Here is an 11,424-nt window from a genome sequence, read left to right on the forward strand (position 1 = left end):
GGGGCCCGTCCCGCCGCAGGGATGTGATGGAGGCACGGCTTGGGAGCGAGCACAGTGAACCCCAGCTGAAACAGCTCTCATCGTTGCTTTCCTGCAACATTCTTGCAGAATTCCTGCAGAATTGTGGTTTTTCCATTTTATTAAACATTTCCCCCCCAAAAAAAACCCCTTCCCCCCAACCTCTTTCCACCACTTCTCTCCAAAGGCGCAGGTCCCTGTTTGCTCCGATCTCTCTCTGCATTTCCTTCTTCCAGCACCAAGAAAACAAACCGAAGCGGCCGGGAGATGCACGCCAGAGCCCCTCTCCGGCAGCGACCCCCACGCTGCGGGCTTAGAGCAGCCCAAAGGGGCCCAAAATTGCCAGCACGGCGGGAAGGGGCCGACCCCGGGGCAGGGAGACACCGGTAGAAGCGCTTTAAAAAGGCATGAATCGCTTTTATTTCAAATCAACTGATCAGCCCCCTAAAAATCACTAATACAAAGCATGAGCCCCGCAACGGCGGGGCTGGGAGATGCGGGTCGGTTCAGGGGTTCGTGTTACCGGGTTTCTCTTCATTTCTCTTTCTCTCTTTTTTTTTTCTTTTTTTTTCTTTTTTTTTTTTTTTTTTTTAAATTTCATTTTCCGTTTATTTCTCTTGTCCGGAGCTTCGGACGCGACGAGCCGACGAGGGCGAGATGGGGCAGCACCCAGGGAGCCCAGCGGGGAAGGGGCAGGCGGGAAGATCAGCTCGCCGGGGAGGCCGCTACAGGCTGCAGGAGAGCCAAGGAGAGACCCGAAGCCCTCAGTCACGGACCCCCGTGGCACCAGGACCCCCCTCCCCACGCCGCCGGGGCCGTTCCCCCGTGCCCGGGGTGGACAGGGAGGAGCCCGGCTGTTGGGGATGGGGGTCACCGCACCACCCTCACCTCTCCTTGTGGTCTCTGACCTCCTCCACGCCCGCCTTCTCCTTGCCCTCCTGCTTGGCTTCGTTGGCGTCCGGCATGCCGGCGGCGTCGCTGTTCTTCTCCTTCTCCCCTTCGGCTGGTTTCGGCTCCTCCTTGGCAGCCTCTTCATTGTCTACCTTCTTCTCCCCTTCCTGCCCCTCTGCCTCCTTGGGGTGTTTGGGGGAGTCCTGGGCAGGGGGAGCTCGGCTCAGCCCAGCCCTGGACCCCCCTCACCCACGTCCCTGTCCCCGACGTCCCCCTACCTCCAAAGGATCTTCCGCTTTCCTCTTGATCCCGGCTTTCTCGTTCTTCTCCTTGGACTGCTCATCGATTACCAGCTTCCCCTCCTCGTCGCTGCTGCCCTCCGCGTTGCCCTTCTTCTCCCCGTCGCCCTCCGGCTCCCGCTCCGGCTCGGCGTCCTCGGGGCAGGTCTTCTTCTGGGTGGGCTGGAGGGGACACGGGGGACTCACAAAGGGGGACCAGGGAAGTGGGAACAGAGGGAAGGAGGCGGCCGGAGGGGACCCGAGGCACCGGGACTCCCCGTCCCCAGACTCACGACCCACCTGGTAGCCAGAGGCTTTGACGGTGGGGTTGTTCTCAATCTCCCACAAACCTTCACTGAACCCTTTCCGTTTGTTGGGTTTCCCAAACTTCTCCTTGCATTCTTCATAGGGGAAGAGATCTTTGGGCCCCAGGAATGCCCTGCTCGGGGAGAGGGGGGGAAGCAGTGAGGGATGGCAGCCGGGGGAGTCTCGCCTCTCCCCAAAACCCCCAGGGCCATCAGCAGCGCCGCCCCACGGAGGGGTCGATCCATCAGCTGCCTCCTCGGCCCCGTCTCCCGCGTGCGTCAGGGCCCCCCACTCACGTTTCGTGGGTCCCAAAGAAGAAGACTTGGTATTTATTGGAGGAGGATTTTACTGCGGCTTCCGGCATCTCGTCAATCTGTGCGATACAAAGGACGGGGTGAGAATCGGGGAGGGCAGAGCCCCGGGTCCCCCCGACACCAGGACGTCACCGGTTTGCTCCCCCCGACACGGGGACGCGGGTGTTGGGCACACCACGCCGGCCGGACCGACGCAGACTGGGGAAGGTGGAAAACATTATTCCTCAGGAACTCACCCGCCAGCCAGCGACACCGGGGGCAAGAACAGTGGTTAATAAAACAAGTGGCTGTACCCACCGGTGCCGGGTCAGCGGGGGTCCCCTTCTCCCACCCCGCGGGGATGGGCGAGGAGCGGCCGCCGTAAGCTCTTGTCTAGACCGGCTCAGACATATTTAGCTCAGCAAATTCGCGCTAGAGGCATGCCGGTGGCATCGCCTCCAGCCCTGGGTTGGGGTGCGGGGATGGAAAAGCCAGGAGGTGTCGGGGTGGCCGGTGATGCCATCCTGCTGCTGGGGACCTCCCGAGCTGAAACGGGGTCACCGGCTGCAGGGAGGGCACGGCGCGGACCACGGGGGTCCGTGAGCAGCCGGTGCCGACCCCGCCGGCAGGTGCCGTTTCACCAAGCGTGAATATTCCCGAGGCGCCACGCGGGAATAGAGCGAAAGCGACTCCGGCTGCTTTTTATAGCATCTAAAAATAACACACACCCCCCAGCTCCAGCCAGCACGAGGAGCGCAGCCATAAATTCCCAGAGAAAACCTCAAAGGGAGGTGGAAGGAGCCGAGGGAGGATGCGGGCGGGGGTCCTGGGGCGGACGCCAGCGCGTTGCCGGGCAGGAAGGTGCCAGTGCTGGCATCCGTGGTGCTGGGTCCCGTCCCCAGCGTGCTGCTGACTCACGGCACAACCTTTGCTAAGTCACTGCCGCCCCCCCGGCTCACCAAGCCTCAGTTTCCCCAGCCGGCCGGGCCGGCACAGAGCCAATATATCCCAATCCACCTCAGATATGATGCTCGAGGGCCAACCTGGCCAAGGGTTTCTCCCGGTTTCATTCCCCGAGCTGGGAATACCGTGCAGCTTCATTCCCTGACATCCAGGAACAAACACATGCCGCTGTGATGGGGCACGGGGACGCGGTGGGCAGTCGGCATGATGTCCCATGCACCATCCCAGCTCCTGGAGAGCTGGACCAGGGTGGGATGCTCCTCCACGCCATCCCCGCTGCCCAAATACGGTTTGGGCCATCCCAGCTCTCCTCCTGCATCCATCTTCCTGGATCCAGGGTGTTTTTTGGGGTTGGTGACATGCCTCCACCCAGCACAGTGAGGCTCCCGGCACCGCCGTCCTGCCCCGAAGCCCCCCGCTCCCCCCTTCCAGCAACCCCAGCTGCACAGAGGAATTTCAGGAGCATCGACGGGGGACTGGGGACAGTCCCTAGAGATGCAAAGGTTGGTCTTGCCATTGCACCAGCCTCCCCGCCCTGTGGGACCCCTGCCCACCCACAGCCCCCGGCGCTCGCCTGCCTGAGCTGCCATCACCGCGGCAGCGGCTCCATCCCCATGTGGGGGAGAAAATATGAGCCTGAGGGGCAGGTGGCCAGCCTGGCCACGGGGATGCTTCTCTGCAGGCCATGTTTCTGCAGGTCACTCCCAAGATGATGCGGCAAAGACCCTGCCAGCCGCAGAGATCCCCTGGGCGAGGACATGGCCCCCGGAGCCCCTTGTAGTGCTGGGACCCCGGTAGAGACCCCCCACCAGCTGTGCCACCCCCCCAGCTAATTTTAAAACCTCCTTCCCCAAGGAAAGGCAGCACACATGGCACCAAGGGCACCGCAGTCCCCAAAGGCCACCGCTGCCTGTCCCCATCCCCGCGCTGGAAACCGTCCTTGGCCAAGGTCGCGGCGTGGCCAAGGGACGGGCAGCGATGGGCCCAGCACTGGGGAGAGCACATCTCCCCCATGTCAGATTCACATGGCAGCCAGAATCCTCCGCCCAGCCCGTCCCCGCGAGCGACGGCCCTTTATCTGCCCCTTCTGCACCCCAACCTCTGTCTTCAGAGAAAAGGATGCGGCATCTCTGTCTGCAGGGGCAGGCGGGGAAGCCGGGGTGTGGGGAGATATGGGGAGGCGGGCAAGATATGCCAAAGGGGGACGCCGATAACATGGGCAGGCACCAGGGTGGAAACCATTCTGAAAACCCCGGGGGGGGCTCACGCCACCCAAAGCACCCCGTCCCCAGGCGCGAGACCGCGGCCACGAGGCCTTCGCTGTCACCCGAGGGTGAGGATGGTGCTGGGGCTGTTTGGAAACCCCTCAGAGCCCCGCAGACCCCGCCAAGGTGCTGCCAAACTGCTCTGTGATTGATGGTCACCCGGGGCTTGAGGCACTGCGTCTGTTTGTCCAACGTCTGTTTGTCCATCCCTGTTGCTCTCTGGAAAGGTGGCAGCGCTGGGAGGGGGGGGCGGGCAGCGGGTTAAAGGGCTGCGGTGCCAGGTTAAAGTACACACGTGCCCGTCGCCATTCCCCCGCCAGCTCCAGTGTCACCAGCACGTCCTTGCCTGGGGTCCGCGGACCACGGAGAGGGGGGGTGGTCTGAAAACATGAGGCTGGGGCGGGTTCCCCCCCCGGGAGGGAAAGCTCTGGAGCGTAGCAGGGGAGGGACGGGCACCCACCCCGGCGCGGACTCTGCCCCCAACCTCTGCACTTGACCTTTGCAACTGGTCCTCGGAATGCGAGCGGAGCAAGGCTGGGAGCAGCCCGCCCTGCATCGGCCCCGGGGGACCCCAACAGCACCAGGGTGCTGGGAGCAACGCCCTCCCTGCCTCAGTTTCCCCACTGCTGGATGGAGGCTGGCAATCAGGAGCTGGAATTGATTCACGTGGGTCACACGTGGCTGGGAAAGCATGTGGGGGGACACGAAGCCAGGCTGAAGACCTGGGGGACCCCCGAGGCCCAGGGCCACAGCCATTCACCCAGCTGGGGTCCGTTCCCAGCCCGGGGGACATCACTGTGGCCCCATCCCAAAGCCCAGGCGGGTGCCGAGCTCGCCTGGCCTCGGTGGCACGACGCTGGGGCAGAGCCTCATGGCGGTGAGCTTCTCCCAGCGCCAGGCAGCCACAGCCCCCCACAAACTACCCCCGTACCTTCTGCAACCAGCGGCAAAGCGCACGGCCAGCCGGCACTGAGGAGCCCTCCACCAAATTCCAGGTGATGGGAACAGCAGGTGCTCAGGGAGGGGGATGCCGGACCCCCGCACCGGTCCCTGCCACGCTCCCACACCCTCCCAGCGAGCTGGAAATAAGTCACGAGCCGTAAGGAATAAGGGCTGTGGATGTGGCCGCTGCAGCAGGGGAGCACCGGCGAGGGTCGGGGTGGTGGGGACCCCACAGAGACGGGGCGAGGGGAAGACGATGGCTCCCTGTGCGGGAAGGCAGGGCTCCCGCTCCGGGCACTGGCGACTCGTCTCCCTGCTTTTGTGCCTCAGTTTCCCCCTCTAGGGGTGCTGCCCCTCTCGAGAGGAGGTTTCTACTGATGGGGGGGTGCTGAGCTGCTGGTGCTGGGGCATCGTCTCCCTGGCGGGACCACGGGTGCCGTCCCCGAGCACGGGCCAGGGGAATAACCCCCGCCTCCCCGCGGTGCCTCCGGCTTTCCCATTTCTTCCCTCGCCATTTCTTTCTGCTCCAGCCACACCTGGTTGGAAACAAATATCCCAGCGAATGCCATGTGCAGCTGGGTAACATTTCATCACGGCACCCGATTAGTCATGGGCAAACCCTGCCTGCTTCACCCCAGCCCGCAATGGGATTAGTCACCTGAGGGGGGCTCAGCCCCAAAACCCCCCTCTGTTCAACCTGGCAGGGCTCAGGGAAAGCACCCTGCCCCCACCTCCCGCTGCTTTCAGAGGGGGCGAAACTGCTCCCTGCCTGCCCGAGCGACCCCGAAACGCTCCTGCCATGATGGTGACGGTGAAACCGGCTGCTGGGAGCCCAGCGCGGCGTGAAACCCGAGCGGGCCCGGCCCCACACGGCGTACGCAGGCGCTAATTTGGTCTCCGGGAGCTCAGCCCAGCACGAGGCTGCGCGAACCCCGACCCGGCTTCACCCCCTCCTGGCCCCGGAGCGATGGGGAAGCTGGATTTTTAGGAAGCGGTGGGATGTGAAGGGTGAAGGAGGATGAAGCGGCGGGTCCACGGTGGGGGCCGGGGGAGCATCGCTTCCCCCCGTGGCCCAAAGCGAAGCGATGGTGGAAGCAGGCGCCGGACTCCCAGGGATCCCTCTGGCTCCTCCTTGCAAAGCCGCTTTCAAATGCGCTGTTGGGAGGCCAGTGCCAAATCCGAACGCCTCCCCACCCCCTCCCCGGCCTCCCCGCCAGAACCCTACAAACCAAACAAAAGTTATTCAAACCCGAGGAGGGGAAGGAGGAGGGGATGGTGTGTGTGTGGGGGGGGATCCTCGGCCTTTAAAGCCCGCTGCGCTTCGCCATTCCTCCCCGTTTCGGTTTAATTTGGGGTTTTGCAGGCGGCTTGGCTCCCTTTGCAGCAAGGCCGGTCGTGGGGGGGGGGTGTGTGTGTGTGTGGAGGGGGGTGGTGGTGGTGGGGCGAAGAACACTCCAAGGAAATTTTAAACTGCATCATCAACCGCTTAAAAATAACCAGCGACGTATTTCTGTAGCCAGAGCTTCCCCACGGCCACCCGGCCAAGCTCGGCCACCCGCAGAAGGATCAGGCCACGATGGCTCTTGGTGAGAGTGGCCGAGGTGCTTTATTCTGGGGGGGGGGGGGGGGGGGCAGGTTCATGGCACTGAACCCCACCCCACCCCCCCAGATGCTCAGGGACACCCCCCCCCGGCATCCACTCAGCACCCAGCACCGCTGCTCCGGTGCGAGCGAGGCGGCGGGTCCAGCACCCTGTCTTGACACCCCTGGTCTTCCCTACGTGTGTCCCCCCCGTGTCCCGTCCCGTCCCCCCCCTCAAAACTCTGTCCCAAGTCCTCAGTAATTATATTGATTTTTCAAAGCCAAACTCCCTGCGAGCGCTGGCACCCATTTGGCACCCAGGGCCCCGGCGAGAGGTAAGGCCACGCGGAGACGGGGGACACGCTCGGGGACACCCCGGCGAAGCCAGGAGGATTGGGGGGGGGGTGTTGGTTAAGCCCCTCCCCGCCGTCTCCCCCCAAATCATTGGTGAAGCAGAGCAGCAAGACCATGGAGTGGGAACGATCCTGGGGTCCTGTTACCCCCCCCCATGGAGTGGGGGTCCCCCGTAGGGCGGCCCCACGCAGGAAGGGGACCCCTGGGACACCCCTCCAGACCCACGGGGGGGGGTGTCAGCCCGTGGCTGGCGGGGGAGGGGGGGAGACGCCGGCCTCGTGCTCCGGTGCAGGATGGGGCCCAGGTCACGGCTCCATCCCCGGCCCCCCCCGCCGGGGCTGGGGGGGGGGGGGGGGGCTTGTCCTGCCCCGAAACGAGCAGGAGCAACCCGGGGGAGGGGGTCCCCACTGCAAAACCCACCCGTGACCCCCCTACCTGTTCCCCCCCCCGAGGGAAACTGCACAAAAGGGGCCCGAAACGTTGTTTCCAATCCATTAAATCCCCCCCCACCCCCCAAAAAAAACCCCAAACAATAAAATAACGAGATAAGCCGTTCCCCCCCCCGTCCCCGGTAACGAATAACCCCCAACTTTCCCGCCCCGGCGAGCGGGGCCCAAGGCTCGGCCTTACATAAGGTGCCGGTAAAGTTGGGTTTTAAAGCCGGACCCACCCCCCACCCCCCCGGGACACCGGCCGCCCGCGTTATGCAACGGGGAGCACCGGGGGCGGGGGGGGAACGGGGGTCCCAGGGCCTTCCCCCCCTCCCCGCTCCTCCCCCGGTTCCTTACCCGGGCAGGCCAGTGCGGGTAACCCTTCATCTTGGCAAAAACCAGGTCCCCGCATTTGTATTCCTTCTGCCGGTTGGACCGGGACATCTTTGCTGGCGGCTCCTCCCGGGACCGGGGAGGGGGGGGGGAGCGGGGAGGGGAGGGAGGGGAAGGGGAGGGGGGGGGTTAGGGATGAAGTTTAGGGGGTGAAACCCGGCGAGGTGAGGATTAGCGATAAAAAATAACAATAATAATAAAAAGAATAATAATAAAAGGGAGGGGAAGGGGGGGAGGAAGGGAAGCAGCGGCTTCTCCTGCCCCCCAGCGCGGCGGGGCGCGGGCGGGGGGCGGCGGCGGCCCCGGGGCTACGAGCGGCGCGGCGCGGCGGCGGTGGGTCCCTGCCCCATGCGGTTGTTTGTGTTTGAAATTCAATTGCTCCCTCCCTCCCTCCACCCACCACCTCCTCCTCCCCCCCTCCTCCTCCTCTTCCTCCCCTTCCTCCTCCTCCTCCTCCCGGTGGATGAGCTCGGAGGTTCGGCTGAGCTGCCTTGGGCACGCACGCCTACCCAGCCCGCACCCACGGGTGTGCGGGGTGTGTGTGTGGGGAGGCTGCCAGGATTCCGTGGTTTTAAAATAAAATAAAATTAAAAAAAAAAAACCCAATTAATAATAAAAAAAATGCAGGTGCGGGGTGTGTGTGTGTGTGTGTGTGTGTGTGGTACCTTCAGCCCACTCGTGGGGGATAATCGTGGGTGTGTCACGGGGAACATGCACCCAGCACGGCGTGGACACCCCGGCGTGACATCAGAGGGGCACCTGGCCACGGGCTCATCGCTGCGACCCTGGAAATGGAGGGGTCCAGTGTAAAACCATGTAAACTCAGTATAAACCCATGTAAGCCCGGTATAAAACCAAGTTAACCCAGTGTAAAACCGTGTAAACCCAGTATAAAACCATGTAAAACCACTATAAAACCATGTAAAACTAGTATAAAAGCGTGTAAACCCAGTATAAAACTGTGTAAACCCAGTGTAAAGCCCAGTATAAAACCCAAGGTAAAACTAAGGTAAACCCAGCATAAAACCAGGTAAGCCCAGCATAGCGGTATCCCCAAAACTCCACATCCCGGCTGCAGCTGAATATGCTGCAGGAGAGGGAGGCCAGCTCTAAAAAAAAAAAAAAAAAAGAAAGAAAATAAGGAATCAGGAGCATTTTGTGCCCCAGTTGCCTCGGGCGAGCTTGCCCCTTCACCTACAGCAGAACAAGCAAAACATTTTTCTTCAGAAATACCCGGTTCTGCAGAGCCCAGCCTGGTGGTACCGGGATTACTCATGGGAGATGAAATTAAGCATGTAGGAAAATGTTTGCATGCCTGGGGAGGAGGCTTGGGCTGCCCGGCCAGGCTCAGTGCAGGACTTAGGGGGTGACTAAGTCACAAGATGAGTAAATCGTCACCTCAGTGTCCTTCCACCCCCAGCCCTGCTACTAAATGCGTCCCAGCTTCAGACTAAAACTGGTAAAGCTCTGGGTGTTGGGGATTTCCTTGTTGTGGTGACGGGGCTCAGGCACCAGTGAGGACGTTGTGCCAGGCGAGGCTGAGTCCTCCTGGACATGGCGGGCAGAGGCCTGGCCTAACCAAGCACCTGTAATTAAACTAAGCCCAGATTAAGGTGTTTGCAAGACTAGAACTTCCACTGTGACCCAGCAGCTGAGGTTCTTGGCTGGACTCTTTTTCCTTCCATCCCCCGTGTGCTTTCCTCAGCTTAATTTCTCCTAACAAGCTGCAGAGGAACACAAATAAATAATCAGAGGGATCACAGGTGAAAGCAGGACCCTGCTGCCCAGGGGTGGGAGCCCCAGGCTAGAGGAATCTCTAGCTTAAACAGAAAAAATGGACAAAGGGTGAAGGAAACAAAGATTTACCCCTCCTTCCATGCAGCGAGAGCAGGACCTTGTTTAAACTTGGTCCCTCCTATCTCTGCTGGGGTTATTGTTGATTTTCCTCCGCAGAGGACAAGGACTGCCTCCCATCAAGGCTCTGGGCAGTCCAACCTGCTCACTCAGTGCTTCTCAGGGACTTGCTGATTTTACTTTTCAACAGACCCAGATGTTTATGAAGGAGTAAAATAAAAATCTGCTGGGGAGGCCCCTGACACGCCCCAAGGATCTCAGCCCCAGCGGTGCCGTGCTGGGGAAGTGATGGCACCGGGGGCCTGATCCACAAAAAATTCCCCTTTTCCATCATACCATGGCCATTCTCTGCTTTGGCCTCCATTAAATTTGGAGAGCGGGTGGGCAGAATTGTAAAGCAAAGGGGCTTAATCACCTCCGTGACACCCTTTGGGGCTCAGGCTCCCTCACACACGTGGTCGCAGCCGAGACAACGGCTGGCTGTTTCTGGTGGGTGGGGAACCTACAGTCTCAGGGAAGGGGGTTTCTGTGCTGCCCCAACAAAAGGCCGACACAGACAGGACCTCCTCCGAGCCAAACCTGCCCCACAGCCACAGGAACATCCTCATTCTCCTTCTCAGTGTCCTTGTGCTGCTATCGCTCGGCTTCGCTCTTACAGGTCTTGGCTGCGTGAAGAGCAGGGAAAAAAATGTCCCTGTAAGCATCACAGCTACTGAAAACCACGTTCACCCTTCCCTCTTGCTCCCGAAAACCACATTCACCCTTCCCTCTCGCTCCCAAAAACTGTGTTCACCCTTCCCTCTTGCTCCCGGAGGCCTCAACACCTATTTTTGATACAATATTTTTAATACTCATGAGTCCTTTGGAACAGGGCAGGCAGGGTGGGACTGGGGACATTGGGTTTCACACAGTTGGAAATGCTAAAGGGGGAGGATAAACTTCTCATTTATCTTCCTTTGAATTACTTATGCTTGCACTTTGCAGCAGCATGGCAAATTACTTCCTTGGTTGGGGACCCAAATTCAGAGCCCAGCTCTCTTCATATTAAGGCCAGAACAAACCAGAAGGAGGTCACTGGAGTCAAGCTAAAAGTCAGCGAAGAGCTGAAGAACAAACCCGCTGTGAGGGAGTCCTAGCCAGGGCCCCTGCTGCCACAAAAGATAACTCCCATCTCCACCCCGCTCTAGAAAAGCCTTCCACCAGGACTCACAGCGCTGTCTTAGGCACAGCTCCTGCCTTAAAATTAAAGCAGGCAGGGATGAGTAGGCAGGAAGGGAACTGGCAGAGCACGGCTCACCCCACCGCTCCGTCCCCCTGCGGTCACACGGCACGCCGGGAGCTGTAGTCCCCGCTCCACGCCCCGGTTTGGCGATGAATTAGGCGGCCTGGCGGGGCCGGGCCTGGGGAGGGCAGCGGAGAGCGCCGGGAGCTGTAGTCCGGGTGGGCGGCCTAGGGAGGCCCGGTAACCCCGGGGGGACCTTGAACCGGAGCTGCATGGAGTTAGGCGGGAGTTGGCAGCGGGGCCCGAGGAGGCCCCACAAAACCTTGGGGAGGCCCGGTTCCCCCACCCCCGGCTCTCCCCCGCAGGGCGGCCTCAGGCAGGCCTGTGGCAGCCCTCTCTAGGAACGGCTTTAAGCAGGCCACACTAAGACAGGCCCGGCTCAGCCCATCCCTTGACCTCCTCGGGGGCTTTGCAGGGAGGCCCGGGCCCTTAGCGGCCTCCAGCCGGGCTAGGCCACGTTTTACCTCAGGGCCTAGATGGGCCTAACTAGGCCTCACTAGGCCTGACCGGGCCTCGCGGTGCACGCCGGGAGCGGTGGTCCCGCCGGGCGCCACCGCAAACTACATTTCCCGT

General features: G+C 61.5%; 2 protein-coding genes across 3 annotated transcripts in view; both read right to left on the reverse strand.

Moving 5' to 3' along the window:
* Positions 1–11,424, reverse strand: part of MRPL24 (mitochondrial ribosomal protein L24) — a 33,353-nt gene that overhangs the window by 2,557 nt on the left and 19,372 nt on the right. The window lies entirely within an intron of this gene.
* HDGF (heparin binding growth factor) lies at positions 415–8,086 on the reverse strand. Of its 2 annotated transcripts, none has more exons than XM_064474882.1 (6): positions 7,680–8,086; positions 1,790–1,866; positions 1,488–1,626; positions 1,188–1,370; positions 927–1,112; positions 415–750 (listed from the first exon to the last, which is right to left on the reverse strand). In XM_064474882.1, exons 1-6 carry the CDS (start codon positions 7,764–7,766, stop codon positions 724–726), a joined length of 699 nt encoding a protein of 232 aa, XP_064330952.1. In that variant the 5' UTR covers positions 7,767–8,086; the 3' UTR covers positions 415–723. The 2 variants fall into 2 exon arrangements, with proteins under 2 accessions (XP_064330952.1, XP_064330951.1); XM_064474881.1 differs by having other exon boundaries at positions 907–1,112; positions 7,680–8,085.

Source organism: Phalacrocorax carbo, chromosome 28 (assembly GCF_963921805.1).
Source record: "Phalacrocorax carbo chromosome 28, bPhaCar2.1, whole genome shotgun sequence".
Taxonomy (NCBI): Eukaryota; Metazoa; Chordata; class Aves; order Suliformes; family Phalacrocoracidae; genus Phalacrocorax; species Phalacrocorax carbo.